Genomic DNA, 26,622 nt, shown 5'->3' on the forward strand with positions numbered 1-26,622 from the left:
TAATCACAAGTATCTCTATGTCTCTTTGGCTTCCCAACCTGCTGCTTCCAGCTCTAGCTTCTAGCTCACATAACTGAACTCTTAACACCCAACTCTAACCTTTGCCTTTATAACTATCAGTGAGTTGAGGCAGGGGGCCCCATCCATTTGCCATCAGGCACCTGGCACAGAGCCACTTCCTTTGTTACCTTAATGCAGTGTTTCCCAACCTTGGGCCTCCAGATGTTTTTGGCCTACAACTCCCATCATCCCTAGCTAGCAAGACCAGTGGTCAGGGATGATGGGAATTGTAGTTCAAAAACAGCTGGAGGCACAAGGTTGGGAAACACAATGGTCCATACTTAGAGGGTCATTGCCTCACCAGGAAGCTAACCTGGCTATTCCAGAAATTGAATCCATGCTGGATCCAGAAATTAGAAAGGGACTCAGGCATATGGCTTACCTCCCCCCTCCCCCATAACAACAGGTGCCTTTATATTGAGGAAGGGCATAAATAATACGTAAAAGGATTTATCAGTGATCTATCCACACGCACACATGTCAGGTCCACTGCTCAGCAATGTCTTACTATTCAAGAAATTATCAAACCAGCAAAACTTGATCTACGCCAGGCTGACCTTAACAGGTGAAGTCACCTTCATTGCTCTTCAGAAACAGTAATCCATATGCAGCTTCAGTGAACTGATCTCTTAGGAAAGTCTGATACCAACTGATTTATTTTATCTGCCAAGGATGCATCTTCTGCACAATCAACTTCACCTTTGAGACTGGTGAAGATTAAAGGGAGGAAGGTGTAGAAAACAGCTGGTGAGTTGGCTGGAGGGATGTTCTAACCGTGGTCTGAACTGGCACGTTTCATAGTAATTAAAATTCAGTAATGATTCAGCAATGATTCAGAGAGCACTATGGATATTCTTTTGAAAATAGTGTGTTAAGTTGACTCCATGGGTGGGGAAATGTCTGCTTTGCTGTTCATGCTAAGGACTTGCTTGGTGACTTGCATGGTGGGACAGCGCCATAGAGCTGCCCTGCCAACAGTTGGTGGCGCTGCAGCTTCTCTGGATGGCACTGGGGCAAGGCACTGCAATGGTGAGGTTGGGGCTGCATGGGCACGTCAGTGGAGCCAATCCAGTGTCCCACTCCAGCTCCATCCAACTAAACCGCAGCGATGCCAGTGTTGAGAGGGCAGTTCCGCAACACAGTCCCACCCCCACGAGCCGTTACTCCTGAGAACAACCACTAGCCATGGAGAATTTAAGAGTATCACCAAGCTGCAAACTTGCATTTTGAGAACTGCAACAGGGCAGGCAAACACCTGCCATCACCACCTCTGCCACATCTGTATTGTGTTTCAGTTTATTTATTCCAGCAGAGTCTTGTACAAAGACACACAGGGCTCATCCAGACTGCCTTTTGTGTTTGTAGGCATAGCTCCAGACTGCCATTTGCTCCTATTAAGCACTGAAACACGGTTTTTTTCCAGGGGAAAGCGCCGGGATAAAAGCAACAACAACACTTGGACATAGAGCTTTAAAAACACAGACCTATGCCTGGAAAGCTCAGTGCAAAAGGAAGTTTGGATGAGCTCTTAAGTGGACTTTGCAGCCTGTTTCCTTAGCCCTTTAAGGTCACAACCCAAACACCCAATCCACCACACTGTGGAAGTGTTGGATAGGGCAGAGGTCTCCCAGCCCTGATCAGCTCTGCTGACTTCTGCCTATGTAGCAAGAGTAGCACCACTCTGCTGGCCTGAAGCTCCTGTTCCACCTGCCAGTAATGCAGGCTGTCCATCAGTGGGTTTCTTGCAGACAGCTCTGAAATGGGATACCATGGGGATCACTCAAAACATACCTTGTTTGAGGATTCCTTTTGTTTGGTTGCAAAATACAGCCTGCCATCTATTATCTGGCTTCTGAATAATAATAATACCAGGCAAACCATACGCTTCACCTTGGTAATAAAAAGAGACTAGGGAGAGAAAATTAAACGCAGGAGAAATGAGCCCCACCTTTTTAATGGCATTTGGCAAAGGTTGTCCACTCTGCTGTTATGCCCTCTAAGGGCTGCAGAAGGCAGAGGATGGCAACGTGAAAAGTTTGTGAAGAGCCGGACATATCAAGGCAAATCCAGTCTGTCTAATAACACAGCATTAAGCAAGGGAAAACGCAATGGTTGATGGACAGATTTTTCATCTTGAATCCTCTGTGTGATGTGATTAAAATACAGGAAACGGAATATGTACACCCAATAATAATAAATTATTATTATTCCAATTAAAGATTGCAAATGGGACCTGCTAAAAATAGGGAGCTGACTAGCCCAAGTTAGCCATCCACTAGCAATCTAGCCAAAATGGCTCACATATTTGACACATTCCTGTGAACAACTTAGTGGCTACCATAGTGAGGATGTCTGATCAGGAACTGGTGTTTATCCTGTCACATCTGTAGTATCAATCCTATGGTCTTCTCTTCTCTGTATGTATATTTTTTCCTTTAATACTTCATAGAGGTATTCCCTCTCACAGACACACACTACAGATTTCATCAGCGCTTACACAAAGGATGCTAAGAGTAAGAATAGTTATGTTGTAAGACTCATGGCGTTGCTCTTTCTGTTAGATGAGCATTTATTATGCAGCACAGAGATTTACACACACACACACACACACACACACACTTCTGAGCAACATTATCATTTTAATGACAGATAGGGTAATTTGAAACATTTGGCTTTTTAAAAAGAATGAAGTGCCATAAAACTCAAGCGGCAGAACTAATCAATTTTGAATGATCAGATCATCATCAAACCAGTGCTACAGAAATAATTAAAAAAAGGTTTCCTCCATTTGCAATCGGTACTTAAAATGGTTTTAAAAGAGTTCAGTGGGCACCATTTGCATGCTCAGCTAATCTCATATAGAAATTCATTCCTTGCAGATATGCTTACTTTGGCTTTTCTAGACTATGTTTAGAAATACCCATGCAAATATCTAAATAGTGCAATAATCCAAAATTTATTTTGGGGCTCATCAAAGCAATCCATTGCTATTTTTTCCAAGCTACTGGAAAAGCTCGGAGCCTTTTGGGAGAGCTCATGAAGACCAAGCTTGTCCCTTGCCTTCTGTGCTGATCTTCCTCTTCCTCAAAGCTTGCCATGAATGGGGGAGAAGCAGAAGTGAAGCAGGGCACTGGTGCAGAAGGTTTCAGCAGCTGCATCAACATCTTTAAGACCTAGTAACTCCTGAATTCTTCCGAGCATAATAAAGGAGTCTAAGGGGCATTCTGGATTTTTAAAAAGACTTCTTACTGGGTGTGTTTGTAGGTTAATATTGACTTGGCACCGTATATATGGAGTTAAGTGGATTTCTAGAAAGAATTAAATTTATAGTTGTGTTTTTTTAAAAAAGGAAATTTTAACAAAGATATAAAAAACTTAATTAAATGGGAATGTTCTTGAAATGACAAAGCGTGTTCTCCTTCATGGAGAGCACGTGTTGCGGTGGGGGCTGCCAGGACACTCCAAAGTTGGTGGGCGGGCTAATTGATTGTTGGCCACTGATGCGATTGGGGCTTCCCTTGTTGTTGGGAAGAAGTTAATGTTGCCATTTATTGATTGACAGCCAGAAATAGTAAAACTCCTTGCACAAGGCTAGGGCTTCCTCTTTTCGCCCGTGCAGTGGATTGCCCGTCCCTCCCTCCCTAGAATAGGGTTGTTCGCTTTGACCTTGCTATGCCTGTCATGGGGTCGTCTGCTTTGGAGCGGGGGCCTGGTAGGAATTTGTCCATCTGGCTGATTGGCTGGGGCCATTTGGTTTTTTGCCTACTGCGTAGCAAATCGTCACAACTTGTAATGTTGCGGTTAGGCATTGGTTTATGGTTTGGTTGGTTGAGGGGCATGGATTGGCTGTGCCTGCCCCTCTAATGCTGCTGCTGCAAGGGATTCCGTTAAAGGAATTGGGGGCTAACTATTGCTTGTCCACTCTGTCAAGGGGGCTCGGGCCATAGCAATGAGCTCCTGGTTGCATTTGGGGTGAGGGCAGGTTCCCTGCTCCGCGTAACCCCCAAGTGTATTCCCCCATTCTGACTTTCGCATCGTGCGGAATGTCAGTCTGTCCCCCATGGTGGGGGCAGATAGTCGCAACCAATGCCTGGTTGCATTTGGGGTGAGGGCAGGTTCCCTGCTCCGCGTAACCCCCAAGTGTATACCCCCATTCTGACTTTCGCATCGTGCGGAATGTCAGTCTGTCCCCCATGGTGGGGGCAGATAGTCAAAACCAATGCCTAAGCAACCACTCACAAATTTGTATTTTAATAAAGTTGTGGCCAAAATTATGCCAAAAATCTTAAACAAAAATTTCTGTGTGATGTGTGAGTTATTGGGGTGGACCTGGGGACCTCGACACGCAAGTGTGGGAATGCTTTGGAGACTAATAATGAAACCCCTTATGTCCCTTCATAGGAGAACTGGTCTATAGATTCCCCAAGGCCTTACTAAATGACCTTGAGGAACAGACAGGAAGGATATTCTCATTAATTATATAGAAGATGTTCATGGTCTGTAGCTCTTGGTTTTGATTTCACAATATCTATAGGTAACAATAAGTTACAATCTGTAAATTCAAGAAGTCCAACAGATAATTTGTCTTTAAGTTTATTGGGATAATCAGTATTTACTAGTCAGCAGATATATTTTTTGCTGAAATCAAATGGATTAAGCATTTATTGAATAGGTTTAGCCCATTATTAACCACTATTTGTAGTTTAATTGGGTCTGGGATTTTGATAGCAGCCCGAATACCACAGAGACAAAGTCTGATAGCAGCCCTTAGTACCACAGGGACAAAATTTGGAATAAATTAATGAACTGAAGTTAGTGAGTGTAATGTCAGATTTGGTGTCAAACTCCCCCTGAGCCCTATTCAATTGTGAATTGAAAACACAGCTTGTGAAGACATTTCAGGAGGCTGGAACAACTCTAAGTGATAATTGCAAAAGGGGGGATAATAAACCTCTAGAGAGGGTTCATTATTGGGAAATCCAGCTAGAAAGTATTGAGTCTAGCCCTTCAACAGTCCATATAGGCAAAGCCTCAGGGTTTGTCTCCCTAAAACAAACCATGAGTCATAAGCTGAGGATAAACCTTATGGCTACAGTTCGTGGTTTGTTTAGACTGAGTGAGTGAAGCTGCAAGCCTGATTTGGGGCATAAGGCTAAGCTGAACAGTGGCTTGGGCCGGCTCCTGGTAGTGCAGCAACAGCAGCTGCAAGACTGGGAGAAGAGCAAAATGGGTGTCAGTTTTTGCTCTGTGTACCTGCACGCTTGTCCGTTCAGCCATAGTTTGGCTTAGTGTTAATGCTAGCAAGTCTGTTACTTTGAATTCTCATATACTTTGAATTCGTTGTCCCTGAGAGGGGGCAATGACAATAAAGATATTATTATTATTATATATTAGGTGCAATTTGTGGACTCTAGGCAGGTTTTCTCATTGTAAAAGCTAAGGAAAAGATTGAGACACTGAGAGAGTTAATCGTACAATACATAGATACATTTTAAAGATTCTAGATAGGATCTCAGGTCCAGTTTTTCTTCTTTATAGAATGCAGTGGAAGATAGGAGTGGGAAAGCGGGCCAACTCTTTGGCTCTAGTGGGTTTCCACCCACTAAAAAGCATACTGTCCATGCTATTTTCATCTCTCGGGTGAAATAACCCAGGTAGCTCTATCTTTTTCAGTGTATGTATATAGTATGTGTGCTTATTTTGTGGTACAGTGTAGACATTAACATTACTGGGGGAAACGGCCCAAATATCCATTGGTTTGTTTTTTAACAGAGGCATTGAGATAGAGTCCTTTCATATGTATGATTTTACATGCTGATATTCACTTCCAGCTGCACTCCTTCTGCAAAATAAAGAAGCATATTGTACCAGTATGAATAAGAGTTATGACTGTGAAATTCTTATTTAAGGGGGGAAAAGAAGGGAGAAAAAGAGGCTTTTATTGCCTCTTTGCATTTTTTATTTGCTCTTGCCCTGGTCACGAGCTGGATCTTTTCTCTGCTACAGGCTCATTATTCATCCATTTAATATTTGTAAACTCAGCTTGGGGCTTCGATGACCAGAACTGACCTCCTGGAATTTTTCTCCTATTCATCTGATTTTCCACAGCAATTACACCGTCGGTATCTGTGTCTAGGCATACTGTAAAAACAATGTGCCCAACAGAATTATCGAGTGGAATTAGATTGCTATGACTTTGCATTTGATAACATAATTGTGCTTTTGCATAATTCTCCCTGATTAGTGAAACGAGAGGAAACTATCAATCTGGCAGATGAGTTTCCGTCTGCTGGCTCTTTTGGGGGGCAGGGGATAGGAGAAATATATCAGTGAGATCACTTGAAAGAATCATGCCTTTTAGGTACTGAATTGCTAAGCAGTCCATAAATCTATAGCTGTCGAGGTGGAATGGTCTCAACTGCTACTTACCACTGAAATTTTAAAACATGGAAAGAGGCATGGTAAACATTATATATAACTATTCTAAGCAAATAGCAGGAATGTGCCGTGTGTCAGTATGATACTTTTAGAGGTGATATTATTTAGACTTTATGTTTCCTCAATCCACATTTGCTAGAGATTTCTGCTCTTACTTGGTCTGCCACTTATTTTCTATTCTAAATTATCTGGTTTCCACCTTTTAAAATGCATATTTTTATTAATATATTGTGACTTGGGATTAAAGAGACCCACTGTCTTAAGAGATGGTATTGCTGCCTGGATCATGCTTTAAAAAGAGCTTCAGGACCACCATTGCATCATAGTGTCTAAATGTAGTCTTGGCTGGAAAAGAGGTCGTGTTTTCAGTAGGCTCACGTAAAGCGTAGCTACTCCATTTGCCCAAGACTCCAGAGTCGTCATCTTATATGGACGCATAACAGAAGAGGCAGGCAGCACACTGAAAGCAAACACATGTGGTGTGGCATTTACTTTATCAGTAGGTAGCTGGGGCACAGTGAGCAGTGGCTTTGTATTTTATATTTCTGGGGGAAAGTAGGACAATGTTGTCCTTGGACTGCTTTGGGAAGCATCACGAGCAATACTGAAGGTAACTGAAAAATATTTCAGATTTTAAAACCTTTTAAGAGCAAAGGGAGGTGGAAGAGGCCATGGACTTGAAAAGCAGCAGGACATAGCATGCCAAGGTGGCTGGTGTACAGTCTACAGATTGTAGACAGTTTGTAGGAGAAGAGGTGATGACTCAGGATGCCTGAACTGGGAGGTTGAGGTTCCCAGCCTTTAGGCAGGTAAGCCATGTTTTCTTTAGCAGCCAAAGCCCAATGCACACAACCAAACCTCACATGTGGGGAAAGTGGGTTGAATGAATCCATTCCCAAATATCTAAACTACTAGATTGCTGTCATATGGCCCCAGCTTACAGCTCAGTATGCATTTATCAGGTCATCACAAGGAGATCAAAGTGGAGGTTAAGTTGAAAGCCGGCTGTGTGTTTCTCTACAGATCCATTCCACTGAGCTTCTTAACATACCAATTTAATTGTGTGAATGTGTGCTAATTCAGTAGGCGTTCATAGGTGAGGGAAGGGCCAAGGGAGATTGCGCTGCTTTTTTACTGAGTGGCAGAACATGGGAAGGAGTGTGTATGTGCTTGTGAGGTGTCTAGTGCCACTAGGCTGAGGGACAGTGCCAGTGGGATGGGCAATATCATGCAGATGCCATAAAAAGGGGCATGGGGCATTTCCAGGGGAAATGTTCAAGGTGCCACATGCACTGTGCATCCTTATTGACCCCTTTCTTCTTTAGCCACCTTCCCGTCATTGCACAGGGACATCTCGCTCCATTAGCATAAGGTATTGAACCAGGACTCCTATAGGTTACTCCCTGAACCACCAGTGATTTGTTTTCTGCTGCATACCTGGCAGGGTACGCTCGGTGCTATCTAGGCTGCACTACCACCTTTCCTGAACACTCAGTCAGCTGACGCCAGAGGCCAATCCATGTTCACTATTGCCTAATAAAACCTCAGAGCTTGCTGATCAATCTGATAACCTTGTTTCTGGTGTGAGTTCAGTGCCTAAGCCTCTCCTCCATGTCTTTGATCTCTTACCTTGGATCTTCATGAACCCTCCATCCCTCCCCACACCTATTTTGGATCATACATGAAATTCTGTCCCAGTTGCCTAGACAGCCAGCTCCCTTCTCCTTTTGTCTGACTCTTGCTGAAGCCTAACATTTAGCCATTCCACCTCTTCTTCTGCCCCACACAGCAGCGATTTCTCTCATTCAGCAGCCGGCTGCCTACACAGTGTTATGTCATGTACACTTTTTTTTAAAAAAGCAACCCTATTATTCTCTAAGGTTCATTTGGGTCTTCTTTTATACTTACATTAAAGCAGTTTCTTGCAGCGATTACTTCAGCTTTCTGTTTTAATTAAGTTAAAAACTAATAGAAACAAATGCCAGCTCTTCCTATTTCCATCGCTGGCAGCACCTTTGTACTTTCCTTTCTTGATGGTCTGAACTGCCGGGCTCAGAGATTAGCCTGTGCTACTGAACATCTGTGTGGGAAGGCTTCAGAGATGTCAAAGAGAAAAGGAACGCAAGAGGCTAAGGACATCAAACCAAAGGGAAAAGGGCCCTTTTGAAAATTCATGACAGTCGAGAGTTTTTCGTGAAAGCTTCTCTTCAAGAAATGTGAGGACTTCGGTTGATGTTTTTGAGAGGCTCTGAAACACTACAGGGGGTCCGAGAAGAGAAGTACAATGCCTGAGCTGCGTAATTGCTTGCAGTATTTGGTGTGTGGAAAAGGGAATCCGAATACAATATTCTATTTAATAGGGAAGAGCATAAATTCTGCCTGCCTTGAAGTGGAATGTGGGTCAGCAACAAAATGGTGGGGGCAGCCCATGGCTTCTGGATCATATACGGTGCAGGGTTCTGACACAGGATTTTATCACCTCAGAATGCATTTGGGTGATCACTTCCATGTTTCTTCCTAATGCATAAATTATTTGTGTGCAGTTATACTTGGTCTTAAAAGCATTTTCATTTTACAGTTCTAAAAGGGACTCTACTGAATTTTGTTCTTCGATGCTGCTGTGCAGAGAGAGAGAGAGAATATATTTGAACCTTCTGTTAGATATTTTATCAGAGACCAGCTCCTTGCCTCAGCCTGTCTACAAAAATAACTTGGGGGTGGGGCAAAATGCATCTATAGCACTTTGTTTTGGATTAATTAATCTAATCTAAATGATAGACCAATGTGGTTTAGAACCTGTGTCAGGAATTGAGCATTGTCCTGTGGTGAACATCTTGTCAGCGCAAGCCCTGCAGCCTGCCTGGTGGAACAGTCCCTTCCCCATGCTGTTCTGGGGGTTCTTCCAACATCCCTGAGCCAATTTCAGGGACACATGAGGGGCATAGAGAGAGAAAAGGCAGGAAAGGCCCTGTTGCAAAAGCAGAAACCCTCGTGCACTGATGGGACTCATTAGCAGCCATCACTGGTTCGAGAAGTGAATTGATATTTGTATATGTGCAGGGCTTCCCGGAGATGCCCAGGCGACATTCAGATTTTGAGGTTCCTATAGGGGTGCATCCAGGGGTTGGCCAGGTTGGCCCCCACTAAGAGCACAGGTCTGAGGGGAGGCATGAAAATCACACCTCTCCACTCTGGCACAGAGTGGCTAGGAGCCCGTCTGCTCCCTGGGCCACTCCTCCACTACTCTGGGCAGCGAGGCAAGGCACGCTAGCTTCTTGGGGCACCTAGATCCCCCACAGCCGGCCAAGGGTGCAAGGGATGGGTGGTGGTGCTAATACAGCTTCTTGCCAACAGCGCAAGGAAGCCTAGGTATGCCACATCTCTGTAATAAAAATTAAAAATGGGGAGTCAAACATAAGAACAAAATAAGGTGCCCCCACCCCCGTTCAAAAACTAAAAGCTGCTCTCTTGCTTGAAAGTGTCAGTTTGGTCCGATGTGTATAAGAACAAGTTGCAAAACTTATCAAATACCCCAAATTAACAAGGCTCCGTGCCAAATGGCCGGCTTCCATTCGCGATTGCAATTATCATAAATGTCTAAAACACTTCCCTACTCAGAGAGCCTTGTAATGCTATTCTGTATCTTGAATATATGGTGTTAACCATCACTGCTACGCCATTTTCAGTAAAATGTATTTCTAAAAAAGCTAGGGAACAACCTTTGAACAGAAGATGTGAAATTTTAGGGGGAGGGATTTTACCAGGCAGTATGATTGCATACCTGGGTTAAGTTTGTTATAAAAACTATGTTCACCTTAATGTAGTGGGTAAAACACACACACACACACACACACACACACACGCACACACGTTCATGAATGCACACAATAATGACTATGATATCAAAAGACAGAACCATTTGAACCAGTTCTCAGGTACAAAGACAAATATACACATGTAACATGCTTGCATAGCATGTGCACATGGAACAATCACAGCTTTTAACTGCAAATGATGTGCAGGACAAGGCCACTTGCATACATTTGGCAGGCAAAAACTGTGACTCATGGGCATAATGAGCATTTTATCCTCATTAATCAGTTTCAAAGTTAAGGAATGAAGAGGTGGCTATACCTGGCTTTCCCCTCTGTAATATTCACCAAACTTTGTCAGTGAGCCATGCCCACCTTGCTCTTGAATAACCCAGGGGGAACGTGGACTGAATGTGTAAGTTGATTCAGAGCAAGGAAGCCAGAGCTGTGCTGATTTTCCCACTTCCCCTTTAAATTGCATCTCCATAGACTGTATTGCAAAAGGCCAGCTCGTGACGAAAACAGCAAAATACTGCTGTCCTTCTTTTCTTTGCAATCGGTTTTTATTTTATCAGCTGTGGGCGAATATCTGCATGTGCTCTGGTGCTGGGGCAGTTCAGTGTGCCAGGAGCATGCTCTGTAGTGCAGTAGTAATTGAAAAGCTCAACAGGACTCCTGCTGGCTGGTCTGTCAAGAAGCACTAAGCACATTCATTAAAGTGAACAACGCTCCCTCTTCTGCTCGGTTTCACCACCTTTCCTGTGTGCTTGGCAACTGTGGCTGCAGTTTGAAAAGGGCATATTGGAAGACTAAATCTATCAACCAAGCTCAGGTGGCTGTTTCCATGTAAACACAAGCTATACACTCCTTTCCTTGTCCCACAGCCTCAATATACTCCAATCTGCTTTTAACTCCATCTCTCCCTTTATTTCTTTCTGACCTAGAAATGAACTGATCTATAAACGGAAGAATAGATATGCATTATTTTATTGGCCCATGATTGGATGCTCCTTTGTCCTGAACCCCTGGCCTACTGGCAGCAAGTTGGTATGCCAAGTCCAGGGGTCAAGCCATACAAGCAAAGAGCACAGTCCAAAATCCAAAGGACAGGAAACACAGTCCAGGGTCAATCCGTGTAGCCAAGTCTGAAGTCCAGCAGTCAGGATACAGTTGAGAGTCAAACCTGAAGCGCAGGCCCATAGAGGTCCAGGAGCATCCAAGCCAAAGTCCCTCAACATGGGCAGTTGAGCAGACACAACACTTCAGCTCTGCTTCCCTTGGGTACTTTGCATGCTGATTGCAGCATCTGGGCTTGATGAGGCATATGACCCTCACCTGCTCCAGCTGAGGAATCACACACCACCTCCCAGAGCTAGCGAGCCCCACCTGGCCAACTAGGGAGTTGAGCTGAGAGCCCTTGCCTACCTCAGCCTCCTAGAGCACCACTCCTGCTGCTCCCTACACTTCAGAACCTTCCATATTCATGGAGACAGGGTCCCTCTGCCTCTGGTGATGGATCCTGCTGCTCTGGTTTCTGTACATTGACCTCCATCCCCTCGCCATCCTCCGTCACCCTGTGAGTACTTATATCCCCATCCCCTGCTTTCCCTGGTGCGTTCCAGCCCCAGCTACACCCCTCACCGGGATCCTCTTCCTCCTCCCCATCATCAGTCCATGATATCCAAACTATGAAAGGTGGTGGTGGTTGTCCTAGTTGAATTAACAAAATGAGGAAGCCACATGAGTTAAAGACAACCAGAACTTTGCAGTTGAAAGTGGCTCAAGGGGCAGGCTCTAGGTGTGTTTATGTGATAAACTGAGCATAGGAGTGCTTCAGCTTGCTGCTAAGTAGAGTTGTAAAACTTGTCTTGGTTCAACATGAGCATGCTGACTCTGAATGCTTGCTGATCTCTTAGCTGCACAGCTCACCACACACACATTAGCTTTGTTGATTCCCAAATAGGGCTTCAGCAGAATGCCCTTGTTCCATTCCGCTATTGTTCCATGGGCTTCCTCAGTCCAGCATCCCGCTCTGCCTTCCTTCCATCATGACATGGGGAGCGAGCCTGTGTGGCATGGTAGTTAGAGTGTCTAGTAGTAAGACCAGGGTTCAAATCTTCATGCACCTTACTGAGTGACCTTGGACCAGGAATTCTGTTTGAGCCTATCCTATCTGACAGGGTTGTTGTTGTAAGGATAAAATGGAGACTGTGCATGCTTCTGTGGAATCCCGGGGGGGGGGGCGTGGAGAGAGAGAGAGAGAGCTGGCTTATGTTTGCTACAGCTTTCATTTCCTTCATTGTTTTCAAAGGGACCCTGAGGATCATCTAGTCTAACCCCTGCAATGCAGCTGTCCCATACAGGGATTGAACCTGCAACCTAACCAAGTGAGCTATCCAGGCTCTGCCCTTTTCAGTTTGCATAAGTGGTTGTACACATAAGGGGTAAAGATTTAGAGGGAAAGTTGCAGCAAGCTGCATATCTACAGAGGAAATGCTGTATAAGTCTTGAAATTAAAACACACACAAAAACAGCAGGTGCCGAAAGTGATGGTCCAGATCTACAAGAGCACACTTAATAATCAACAGTGTGTTTTCTCAGACTGCTGCTGCTATTTTGTTGGAACCTTGAGGGTGTGGAGAGATCACATAGATATATAGCAGTGGTAGCAAACCTATGGCTCATGTGCCAAAGAGGGCACTCAGAGCCCTCTCTGTGGGCACGCATGCCATCGCCCCAGCAGGGCCGTAACTTCTGTGCTGGGCTCGTGCGCGACATCCAAAGCCTGCAGCACCAGGCCCATAGCTTCTATGCTCGGGGTAGGGGAGGAGGAGAGGAGAGCTTGTGCACGCCCAAAGCCTGTGGCACCAGGGCCTGGCAGCTGAACAGGCATTGACTTTTGATGTGCCAGGCCTCCCGCCAGTCTGTTTTTCCTACTCGGGAGTAAGCCACCTTGAGTTCATGAGGGCTTAACTCCCAGGTCAGTAAGCATATAAAGATGGTAACCTAAGAAGGGGCTGCCGGGTTTACATGTTCGCTGGGCTTTCCCACGGAAGCCAACAGAGAAATTCATTCCGTGGAGGCTGCGATCAAACAGCAGCCAAAGAAACGGCAATAATAATAATAATAATAATAATAATAATAATAATAATAATAATAATAATAATAATTTATACCCATCTGGCTGCATTTATTTATATTTATTTGTATGTGCACACGCAGACAATCATTATTATCTCTTATTAAGGAAAGGGTGGCTCTTAGTACAGCCCTCCTCCGTACACTAGTGGCCAAAATTGTGGAACCTTCTAGAAAAATGTATTTCCGAGGTTTGGTGGCTCATAACACCACTTTGTTTTGGAGTAATACCAGTGCTTTTTTTCTGTGGGGATGCAGGGGGAAGCATACCCCTAAACATTTTGTGAATTTAATGGGAGAAGAAATTTGCTGTATTTATTTTCCCCAATTTGAACTGTATTTACCATATTTTTCGCTCTATAAGACGCACCAGACCACAAGACGCACCTAGTTTTTGGAGGCGGAAAACAAGAAAAAAAATATTCTGAATCTCAGGAGCCAGAACAGCAAGAGGGATCGCTGCGCAGTGAAAGCAGCAATCCCTCTTGCTGTTCTGGCTTCTGGGATAGCTGCGCAGCCTGCATTCGCTCCATAAGACGCACACACATTTCCCCTTACTTTTTTGGGGGGGGGGAGTGAGTCTTATAGAGCAAAAAATACGGTATTTTTCTCCATTGGTGATTTCTTGAGTCACAAAGAGGGTCACATTTATTTTTTTTAGAAAAAAAGCACTGAGTTATACCATAAAATTATATATCAGTGGAAAGATAATTTAATGAAGAATGTAATGCAGTAACTTTCATGAAGGATTACTTATTTCAATAGCAGTCATAAAGAAGAAACTGAAACACAGAGAAAAAATGAGGTATACAGGTTAAATTTCAATTTCATTGTTCTGCATGGGACAATGACAATAAAGATAGCGTATCGTAAATTGCCGTTTTGGCACTTGCGATAAATAAGTGGGTTTTGGGTTGCTGTTTGGGCACTCAGTCTCTAAAAGGTTCGCCATCACTGGTATATAGGAACCAGAAGCTACCTTATATTGAGTCAAAGCAATGCTCCAATTAGCTCATAATTGTCTCTGCACTGCTCTCCAGGATTTCAGGCAAGAGTGTCCCTCAGTCCTACCTGGAGATGCCAGGGATTAAACCAGGGACCTAGTGGATGCAAAGCCCTTCTCCATGAGTCTTTCCCATCTGATCATTTCCCTCTCCTTCCCCGGGGTAACAATTGGTTGGATACCATCTGACAAATTGGTGACAGCAATAAGCCCGTTCACGTATTTTGTTCAGTTCTATGATTATAGTATTTCTGATGTGGAGGACTTGCAGAGGGAAACAGCAAGCAACAAAAGACAGGGGAAGAAATGACACTAGGGTTGAATGTGTGAGTTTAGAAGGAAGGAGAACGCCTGGGGGAAGCAGAGGCTTGTAATTAGATTGCAAGTTCTTTATGCAGGAAGGTGTCTCCTCTCACTTCATAGGAATGGCCCAATAAGGCAAAGGCACAGGGAGCGTGAAATTGTAAGCCTACCATGATAATAGTCCTTGATGAATATTCTGTCTGCAAAATATTAATCCCCAGGCAGCACTGGCCGGTTATTCCTACTGTTGACAGCATAGGCAATGCCTTCTAGAAAGAGAAAGAGGAGGGGAGGAAAAGACATAGAAGAGGAAGGCTTAGCACCTAGAGCTCCATTTGAAGTTGGGGCTCACTATCTCACAGCATTCACACGCCCCCAGTGCTGCCCAGATATTCTGTCTAGACAGGTGATGTTTTAATAATTTAATAAAATGGTTCTGTTGAGCATGACAAAAGGGGGTATCAGCTGCTGTACCCTGAGCAACATAGGCTTGCTGAGTTCATGACTGCACAGGAATAAATTGGGCTCTCTCTACTCATGTTAATGGGGTCAAGATAAAGCTCAATAGGAGCTTGATCAATGGCATCTGATGGCATTCAGATCAATGTCTACATCTATTGCCACATGGTTAAAAAAAGAATGCACTCTCACATGTTATTCCAACGTGTAAAAATACATTTAGATGTGGGTTAAATGTGACAGCACATAAAACCGGGTAGTTTCAAGAGAAGGCCCATGAACCCAGTGAGATTTGAGAAGCAGCTTTGAAGTTCACTGGGCTTCTCTCTTCCTCTGTTGTGATTCTCACACTGCATTTACATCACTCAGTTTTAAAATGCAGGATACAGCGTTTCAGAGGGAAATACTGCTACATCTCACAGAAAAGCCACACGGAGTCATAAGTGTTATGTATAAAACAGAAAAAGGAAACACAAATTAGATTACTGGGCCAAAGTCGTACAGCAGATATTGTGAGCAGATTCCTCCATGCAGAGCAGCACATTCACCTTGCGATTCTTCCTTTCTGCTAACAATGCTTTTTACACCGCAGTGATTTGAGAGGACTACTTTTGAATGCTGAAAGCGAGTCTTTCTCTATAAAGTACAAGGACAAAGCATGTCTGACTAAGCATTTGTTTCAACTGGGAATATAGCCCCCCTCAAGGAACCTGTTTTAAAAACTCAGACAAAAAGTACAGTCATACCGCACATTACATCCGCTTCATGTTACGTTCTTTCAGGTTATGTCCCGTAGTGACCCGGAAGTACCGGAAAGGGTTACTTCCAGGTTTCGCTGCTCATGCATGTGCAGAAGTGCAATATGACGTCACATGCATGCGCAGAAGCGGGGAATCACAACTCGCACGTGCACAGACGCACCACTGTGGGTTGCGCTCTTTCCATGTTGCGAATGGGCCTCCAGAACGGATCCCGTTCGCAATCAGAGGTATCACTGAGAGCCAGTGTGGTGTAGTGGTTAAGTGCGATAGACTCGCAATCTGGGGAACCAGATTCGTGTCTCCGCTCCTCCACATGCAGCTGCTGGGTGACTTTGGGCCAGTCACACTTCTTTGAAGTCTCTCAGCCCCACTCACCTCACAGAGTGTTTGTTGTGGGTGAGGAAGGGAAAGGAGAATGTTAGCCACTTTGAGACTCCTTCGGGTAGTGATAAAGCAGGGTATCAAATCCAAACTCTGTAGTAAAACAGCTAGAGCTTGTACACAAATGGCCTTTCAAAATTCTCCATCCTATGTGGAGCAGGGTGGGGGAAGGAATTTCAAAAAAAATTCCCCTGGGGAACATTTTCCCCTGCTGCAACATTTTTGTGAGGGTAGGGTGCCAGTATCACAGTTTCTTTCATTCCACCACCACCCCCAACAGTTTTTGGGAGGGTGTGGCTGCTGCTATGAGTAGCAGCAGAAACAACTGTGTTAGCAGCCTGGCCACTATTTTGAATCCTCCACAGTGTGTCCTGGACCTAAGATGGGGTGGGGTTGTGGAAAAAATAGCTACTATAAAAAATAAGGGAATTTGTGAAGTAGGTTTTGTGTACTAGGAAGTGAGGGAGAAAAGGGGGGCCCTCACAATTTCTCAGGAAAAATGTCTTCTGGGAAATTTCAGCTTAGCTCTAAAAAGAACAGCAGCAGTTATCCTGATGCGATTCCCTCTTTCTTTCCTGGGATGCCTTCAATTTGGGGTTAATTGCTGCCTGAAGAAATGCAATTCTGATAGGCACAAAAGAGGAAGGCCATATCCCCTTGCCTTCTGAACCACACCCACCACTGAACCGTGGCAGAAAGCGAATTTTACAGTGCAAAAGAGGATTAGTGCTCCATTAACTTTGGAAGGAGGAAAAATCCTCACCAGATGAGAAGAAAGGGGTTGGAAACTGCATGTGGAGGCATGTGATCACTCGCATGCCATCTGCATGGAAGCAGTATTTTGTGCTTCATCACTATATCTGTATATATATCTATATATCTATCTGTCTATCTATATATATATTATACACACACGAAAGACTGGCATTTTCATTCCCCCTTCTGAAAACACAAAATAATTTAAATTGTTAGTTGGTTTATTTTATTTGACAGCCTGTGTAGGGTCTTGATTTGGTTTGTTACACTGAATTACCCTTTCATAATGGGCATATAGATACTGCCCCCAGGTTACTCTTGTAATTGAATAAGGAATATATTTAAGGAGCTGTCTGTGTTGGTTAAGAACATCGTGACTGTACTAGTTAAAGGGTGGCTCAAGTAGAAACCTAATAGTAAAAGAGCTATGTGCTAAGTTTTAATTGCTATCTTAAAAGCATCCATTTACTTGTGACCATCATTGACTAGACAGGTCTGAGATCCATTTCGCACGTTCTCTTTAGTGCAGTTTCAGAATGGAAGGGAATAGGTAATGGGTGGATGGGGTCTTAGAAATCAGGGCGCATAAAGGAGAAATTTGCTGATCATGCTGATCATGGTGTTTTCCTGATGCAGATAAGAAGACATCACCCTGCCATTCGCGTGTCACGGTTTGTAGGGCAAGGTCTAGTTCCACTCACCCACATGCACATTTTGTTGTAAAAATGTAACACTCCTACCCTGCCAGTTTTAGATGTAAATAGGGCAGATGCATGAATGAACTACCGTTGCTGCTCCCATTGCATCCCATTTGTGAGCTCTGATACCCTCCCCATCCCCCCAAAAGTTAGTCCTGAAGAACATTATTGGCTTTAAGAAGTTACCTCTTTCTGCATACCTCCATCCCTTTCCCACCCTAGGATGCATTTCCTTGCATTATGCTAGAGTGGACTGGGCCTTCATTTATGAAGTCTTGAATATATTTTAGAATATTTGATCACCACAACTGGAAGATGGGACCAATTATACACTCCCAGCTACAACAAATGGATGGTAGTTTTGACCATCAGGCGTATTGGTTGGTTGCTTGTTAAACATTACCATGGTCTCATAAAGACCAGGAAACACCATCTAATCCTGACTACACACTTCATAATAATAATTTGTTATTTATACCCCATCCATCTGGCTGGGTTTCCCCAGCCATTCTGAACAGCTCCCAACAGAATTGATGATAATAATAATTAAAAACAATAAAACATCAGACATTAAAAACTTCCCTAAACAGGGCTGCCTTTAGATGTTTTCTAAAAGTCAGATAGTTGTTTATTTCATTGACATCTGATGGGAGGGTATTCCACAGGGTAGGCACCACTACCAAGAAGGCCCTCTGCCTGGTTCCCTGTAACCTCACTTCTCGCAGTGAGGGAACTGCCAGAAGGCCCTCAGAGCTGGACCTCAGTGTCCAATGTCCTTTGCACCTGTTGGACCATTTAGATTTTCTGTTCCTAGTAACATGCCCTCCCTTGTAGAATTCTGATTATTCTTATGCAGAGTAAATGCATAACAAAGATGCCAATATAAACTGTACTTGTGGACTGGCTCATTTACCACTGTGTTTACTGCGGTTGAGCTAATTTGTCCACCCTACTCATTGATTGATTGATTGATTCTTCCTAATTGTGGGAAACTCTGGGTTTTGTTTTTTTTGAGTGAACAGCAGTAAGAAAACCAATTACGACACACCTTTCCCACATAACTTCACAGGGCTAAGTAAAAATCTTATGGCGAAGCCCTTAATTTTGATGTTTGTGTGTTTCTAGGGAAATCTGATATGACCATAGAACCCTTTAACTTCTGAAAACCATCACGTTTCTCTTGACAGCCTCAATGGCTGCTTTCTCCCTGCAGTCTCTGGGCAAAATGCTGGGCCATGTCCCCAGATGGCTGCGCCAAGTCCTTCAACAGCAAACGATGCATCATTGAATGTGTCAGGCTGAATTAGAAAGCAGGCTCATCACATTAATCTCAGACTCTGAGCTGGCAGTTCCTATGTTCTAGTGTCACTTGATCCTGGCTGTCATATCCCCGTCTCCACCTCCACAGCCATGGGAAATCTCCCCAGGCAGCATACAGACAATAATGCACAGTAATGAAATTGCTGGAGGAAATACTGCATTGGCATTGGCCACCATTGGCTGATGCCTTTCTGTTATGTTAAAGTTTCCTTATATAGTTGAAGGTTCATTGACTGATATCTTACTGGAGTATACTTAAGAAGCATTGGAGTGGGGAAACTTATGCCATGTGCTTTTGTGTTATGTTGTTATACCCGTCCCAGTTCTTCTACATGATGGGAAGAAGGAAATAAAGGTTGCTCCCAGGGCGTGGAATCTCTACTAACCTTAATATTTATTTATTTGTGGGATTTGTACTTCACCCTTTAGTCACAAAGGTTCTTAAAGCTTCTTACAAAAACCAGTACTATGATGATCCCTCCCCTTAGACTCACAGTCTAAAAAGACATGACACATGAGGAAAGGGGAATAGGAAGGAGAAGGAAAAAGCAAGTTCAAATTCTTAATGTTGCTGTTCTTCTAACCCAGCATAAGAACCCAGTTCTAATAACCATATATGTTGCTTACAGAAAAGTGGTTGCAGTATATGATACTTTCTTTGATGATAGACTATTTTTTCTCATTGATTAACTCCTTTTGTTTCTTGTCTTGACAGGTACCCGTGCTAAGGCCCATGGATTTAATGGTGGAGGCAACTCCCAGGAGAGTATTCGCAAATGCACACACATATCACATCAACTCCATATCTGTGAACAGTGACTATGAAACTTACATGTCAGCGGATGACTTGAGGATAAACTTGTGGAACTTTGAAATAACCAATCAAAGTTTTAGTATCCTTTGCTGCATGAATCTGGCTGGAGTTGCCATCCAATCAGAAGAGAGCCCTGTTCTGAGAAGGCACCGCTTGCTTGAACCTCAAGTTTGCACCTCTTGAATGGTTGGTTTGTTGTGTCCTTAAAGTGCAATTTACAACTGTACTTGTCTCAGTCCCCCACCTGCCTTTAGCCTGCAGACAAATGTTTACTCAGAAGTGAGGCAAACCCTGAGCACCTTATAAAAAGTTCTACATGTGCCCAAGGCCTTCTTTACTGACTGACCTTATGGCATTTGTATGATATGCCATAACCTAAAGTTCTCTTGGTAGCTTACAAACAATTAGAAAAACAAGCAATTGAAATGCAATTGAAACCATTTTCGTCAGCTGTAGCCATTCAGTATGAAGGAAATGACTTCCTTCCCTCTCAGTTTAGCTAGGTAAATTGTGGACTGCTTCCCTCTGGTAACTGCATTGGAGAAATGGGGTGGGGGAGTCTTGAGGTCTTTGCAAGAGAGTAAAGAAGGGGAATATGAGGGACAACAAAAACACCTGGGACTAGTATTGCCTGAGTTAAGAAATGACAGAGAAGGGTGGCAAGCATATTTCTCCAAAGCACTTTCTGTAGGTAAAATGGTTTACTGGGGGTTGCTGTGATAAAAAGAATGGGTGCTGGAGTAGACTTGAGCTTGAGTTCTTATTCTTCCCCCTTAGAGTATAGAGTTATATTGAGAGTTCAGAGAATTCTGTGGTTCTGGTACAAGTTTCCAAATGGATAATGAGGTGACCTTGCATATACAGAGTTGCCAGAGCTGTGTGGGAAGATGCCATTGGGACACAACTCCCATGTGTGGTATTGATAGTATCACCCAGGGAAAGGACTGTAGTTCCATGGTAGAGCATCTGGTTTACATGCAGAAGGCCCCATGTTCAATCCCCAGCATCTCCTGGTAGGTAAAGGTAAGGTAAAGGTACCCCTGCCCGTACGGGCCAGTCTTGACAGACTCTGGGGTTGTGCGGCCATCTCACTCAAGAGGCCAGGGGCCAGCGCTGTCCGGAGACACGTCCGGGTCACGTGGCCAGCGTGACAAAGCTGCATCTGGCGAGCCAGAGCCGCACACGGAAACGCCGTTTACCTTCCCGCTGGTAAGCGGTCCCTATTTATCTACTTGCACCCGGAGGTGCTTTCGAACTGCTAGGTTGGCAGGCACTGGGACCGAGCAGCGGGAGCGCACCCCGCCGCAGGGATTCGAACCGCCGACCTTTCGATCGGCAAGTCCTAGGCACTGAGGCTTTAACCCACAGCGCCACCTGCGTCCCTCTCCTGGTAGGAGCCACTGCTAATCAGTGTAGACAATTAGTGAGCTGAATGGCCTAGTGGTCTGTCTCCGTATAAAGCAGCTTTGGTTTGTTCCTGTTTTCAGATAAAACTATTATCAGATAAAACTATAATCCTAAAGACACCATTGATTTCAGTAAGACTAGTGTCCCAAGAAATGCATTGAAGATGCAGCCTCTACACAGGGATGGAGAAATTAGTCTATTTCTGATCTGGGTCAGTTTAGCCTGTGTTCATTCATCAGTCCATTCCATCTTTCTGCAAACCATCTGTGACAGGTTTTTTTATTTTTTATTCTTAAGAGAGATTCTGATACAACCTTTAAAAAATGCGTATTTTATCTACTGGTAGCCATTCTAAACATATGTTACCCCAAAATATTTGGTGGTGGTTGTCATTTACATATTTTGGTACATTGTTTGAGTTGAGATTTGTTACTGCAAAATTCGGAAAAGTGTAAAATTCAAAAAATAATCAGGCTACGGGAGTTGAATATTAGGTCAATTTCCCTTTAAAATGCAGACCAAATAACATTCTCCTCTGACCATGTAGCATGTTCTACTGAAATGAGGAAAACTTACTATAGTTTAATCAAGGCTTGCAGCCAACAGAGCATGCATAAGAGAGGAGGGGGAAAGAAGGAAGAGTGAAGAAAGTGTGTGAATTGGAGGAAGGGAGAAAGGTGTCAGATGGGCAGAGGGAGAGGAATAGAGTGGGGTTGAGGGTCAGGATTTGGGGATAGGATGATAGGGAAGAATCAGGATTTGTGCAGGGAAGAGACAAAGACTGGCAACAGGCAACATTGGGGAGAGCATTCTGCCATGGTCTTTTGCAGATATTATATGTATATATATATTTATCTACACACATACCCCCCCAATGGCTACAGGCTTCATTTTGTCTGTACAACTGTATGTAAATCTAAAACTACAGGTAAACAGAGTGAGATTTCTAGCCTTTCTCTTCTTTTTATTTTCATTTTTTAAGGCGATCCTCCTTTTTTAAAAATTACCATTGCAGTTTATCTCTAGGCCCTTGTATTGCCTTTGCAGTGACCACACTCAGGGCTTTGCCAGTGTTCGAAACTCCCATTGTTCTAGCCACATTTTGAAACAGGGAATTTTATGAACAGTTTCTGAGCTCTGGGCACAGTACTGTGCCTAAGATTTCAGATTAAAACTGCAGAGTGGAAGGAAAGGAGGACCCTTTTCTGCCTCTCCACTTCCAGCTACTCTCTGAAGATTGGAGAAGACACCCTCTTAAGAATATTGGAGGAGTGGCTAGAGGAAGGACTAGACCATGTGAAAAATGAACAGTTCATTCATTTTCAGCTTTTTATTATTGTTATAAAAAAACTACACCTAGACATCCCATTGTTGTCCACATAACCTAGGTTTAAGGTACCATTTAGCTCCTAGCTTTCATATCTCAGTTTGCTTCCCTTAGCTAGAAATCTAAATGCAGCTCAGCTCAGCTGGTCATTATTGCAAGGTGCTGCTTTCCAGCTCGGTTGACAAATTGTTGAATTTTGCTTACAGGATCAGCATGGGAGGAAGGCAATTGCAAGGTGTAATTTAGAAGACAGGTGCCTTTAGGGAGCATGTGGAGAAGAAATATTAATAGGTAGATTTCATTGCATGCTACAGATATGTGACAGGCTGCTGGAACCAGGCATGCAAATGAGGCCGTGCTAGTCACCTTTATAAAGCCACAACTGGAATAATAATATTCAGCAGCCATGAGTGTGTCATTTTAGGTGTTGAAACAATTTTTGCAAATTTATTCAGTGAGGGGTCTTAAAAATATGTTTTGGGTGTGAGGAATTCAAATCTGCTGTTACTTCGGACAACATTTAGTTTGGTAAAGCTACATTTGATTAAAAAGTATAGAAACTGTTTTCAGAAAACCAAAGAATTTTAATTTTACCTTATGAAGATGTCAGGTAATGCCTAATAATAATAATAATAATAATAATAATAATAATAATAATATAACTGCAAATACTTGGCAGGCATTTTTAATTATTTCTATGCAATTTTACACACATTTCACTTATCAAGCAAAACTAAATTAATTTAACCAAAATATCTTTTGAATCCCAAGTCATGTCACAACTTTTTAGAACCCTTCATTTTTGGAAGTTGAAAGTTGAAAAATTCAGCACGCCCTGATCCAGCAGTAGTTGTGGTGAAAAGAAGCCAAAGGGATAATAAGAGTTGCCAGGGAACACATGGGAAGGACGAACTAAAAGGCACCCAGCTTTTAACTAGGATGGGAGGTCTAATTTTCATGGCCCTGGGTGCCTCTTGAAATATCAGTAGGATGGGGGTGTAAGTATGCACTTGAAGCAGTCATGATTTCACCATGCCAAGTCAGAGATCTGGGAACGTGGTGTGCTTTTGTTTGAACTGTGCAATTTGAAACCTTCTATGATTCGGTTGCTATAATAGACCTTTTCTGTAACAGTGGGATGTTGGCTTAGCCTGGATGCAAAACGCTTCACCTTTCCCTTTCGCAATCCTGCAGTTTAGTCTGCAGCCTCCCTTTCTCGCCTGAACTGCTTTTAACCACAACACCTCACATTTCACTTGGGTCCCTTCAGGGGAAATACACACACACACACACACACACACACACACACACTCATCCACATTGTAAAGCAGGGGTGGCTAACCCAGGACCCTGCAGATGCTGCTGGGCCACAACTCCCATCACCCCTGCCCATGGGCCATGCTGGCTGGGGCTGATGGGAGTTGGAGTCCAGTAACATCTGGAGGGCCACAGCTTCTTCATCCCTGCTATAAAAAGATGATGATGCATCCAGAGAGACATGCAAATACAGCATTGACCCAAATGAACCAATTAAGCGTTTTGATCTCTCCTTTCATTTATTGCTTGCACTTTGTTTAGCAGTCTCCCACTGCAGAATTTTCAGTTAAACTTGGCAGGTTCTGCAGGGTTTTCAGAAACCCTGCTTTAAAGCTATTACACAACCTGTGTAATTTTGGGTCAGCTGAAGGTATGTCCAATCTAGCACGCACGAGTAAGTTGACATTCTATGGTAGTTGAATATTATAACATGACATGCTTTTCCATAGGTAGACAGCACTGCTGTTCATTTCTTGTGGCACTGCAGCCTGCATCAGCCAACAGTGGGTTGCTGTGAGTTTAAAGGTAAAGGGACGCCTGACCATTAGGTCCAGTCGTGACCGACTCTGGGGTTGCGACGCTCATCTCGCTTTACTGGCCGAGGGAGCCGGCATACAGCTTCCGGGTCCTGTGGCCAGCATGACTAAGCCGCTTCTGGCGAACCAGAGCAGCGCACCTATTTATCTACTTTCACTTTGACGTGCTTTTGAACTGCTAGGTTGGCAGGAGCAGGGAGCGAGCAACGGGAGCTCACTCCATCGCGGGGATTCGAATCGCCGACCTTCTGATCGGCAAGTCCTAGGCTCTGTGGTTTAACCCACAGCGCCACCCACGTCCCTGCTGTGAGTTTAAATGTATGCTAAAAGCAGCCTTCAAAGGGATTGCTGTTAAAAGAAAGCCATACTAAAAGCTGAGAAAATCTTGTCTTTTTGACAGTGGGCTGTTGTGGTTGCTTTCTTCTCAATAGAGCTGGCAATGATGTATTTAACAGACATGATCCATTAGTTCATTATTTTTCTCCTTGAGAGTTCCCTTTTTGTCACAGTTAGTGTGATCCACCAAACCCAGTTTTGGCCCTCTATCCATTCTGAGTGAGAGGGGGAAACCCTGGGTCTTGTGTTTTTGCAAAAGCTTGTGGACCTGTGCAGCACTTCATTCTTGCAAAGGATTGTAACAACCCACACCATCAACATGGTATATTTTAAATGAAGTAAGCCTTCTGGTCTGTCAGTGAGCCATAGATGGAACCTGTCAGCATGTGACAAATCCTGTCCCATCCCTAAAGTGTCTCCCTGGTTATTACAGATTTGAGTGTATAGATGCCTACTTGAATTCTGTGCACTGGAGAACAGTGGACAGTTGCAAAATTGCCAATTGCTTCTTCCTCGTAGAGTGAAAAATCTGTAATGGGTAATATGTGTGATCCAGACAAAGCTAAGCACTTGCAATACGATGACGATGATGTGCTTAGCGTTTATATAGCATGATGTGTGCAGGGCCAATTGCTAATTACTAAATAGTGAAGGCATTATGCATATTCCTCAGAGCTATTTTTAGAATCACAGCTTCTCTGGGTAAGGAATGTATTTGAAAACCCTTGTCTTTGCCCATTTTTTATATTTAAGTTGGTTTTGAGAGCACGAGAAATGCATTTTTATTTTAGAAGAGGGTTACACTGGGGAAGGTAATAATTTCCCCTTTTTCTCTTGTTACCCTCTCCTCCAAATTCAGGTCAATTTAGAATTGCTTCACACTTAACATGGCAGTTTATTTGCATGGGTCTTCCACTAGTGTTTGCAATTGTAAGTGTGCAAGTGTTGATGCATGTGTGCCCATGCTTAACGTCTCCAGTTTTGCAGGGGGTATTTCAATGGAGTTGTAGTTTAGAGGACACACCTTCAGCTCAGTAAATGTTCAGGGTGTTTTTTATGCAGGCAGAAAAAGCAGGACATTTATTAAGCCACATTTGGCTGGATACAGCATATGTTGGGTGAGCCTGCATTACACATTAACTGCAGAAAGCCTGCACTTCTTGCACAACATGGCCCTTTTAAACTATGTTATCACTCTGTGTGTGTGTGTCCTGTTAAGCATTCCCACCTAAACAACATGTGCTCACAAACCCGGCACATTTCATGTTGGGCCCATCTATTATTCATTTGCAAGAACAAATTGGTTCTTTAAAATGCATAACTAATTTCCAGTCTGAAAATGTGATGAAAGAGAAGCTAAAATCTAACAGCCCAATTCTGTGCTCCACTGGTGCATGGGATCCCGTGAAAGATCCCTGGCACTGGACTAAGGGAAAGGCTCATCCATTTCTTCTGGTACGGATGATCAAAAGACTTATCCCACTACAAGACTACACTAACGTATTTCTGAAGTCAGGGGAAAGCTCCTATGAAGTAGACGTGCCTCCTTTGTGTAAAGCACAAAGTAGATGTGATGGCAGAGACCTATTCAGTTAAATTCAAATATTTAAATCTGGAGGGGAAGTTCGTTTTAAGTGGTTCTCCCCAAAAAGAAGACTTAACAGGAACTACCAACAGACAGGATGAATTTCCTGCCACACCCTAGCCCGCCCATCTGTTTCCCCCCTCTTTAGCCCAGTTCCAGGGAAAATAAAGA

The 26,622-nt window shown here is 43.6% G+C and overlaps 1 protein-coding gene across 5 annotated transcripts in view; it reads left to right on the forward strand.

Annotated features, from left to right (window-relative positions):
* Positions 1 to 26,622, forward strand: part of PPP2R2B (protein phosphatase 2 regulatory subunit Bbeta) — a 252,239-nt gene that overhangs the window by 193,319 nt on the left and 32,298 nt on the right. For all 5 annotated transcript variants that reach the window (XM_081900121.1, XM_081900122.1, XM_081900124.1 and 2 more), the window contains one exon: positions 19,845 to 20,022. In XM_081900121.1, the coding sequence (XP_081756247.1) occupies positions 19,845 to 20,022 (178 nt within the window). The remainder of the gene's footprint in view (positions 1 to 19,844; positions 20,023 to 26,622) is intronic.

The sequence above is a fragment of the Podarcis melisellensis genome (genome assembly GCF_964234715.1).
Source record: "Podarcis melisellensis genome assembly, chromosome: 2".
In the NCBI taxonomy this organism is placed as follows: Eukaryota; Metazoa; Chordata; class Lepidosauria; order Squamata; family Lacertidae; genus Podarcis; species Podarcis melisellensis.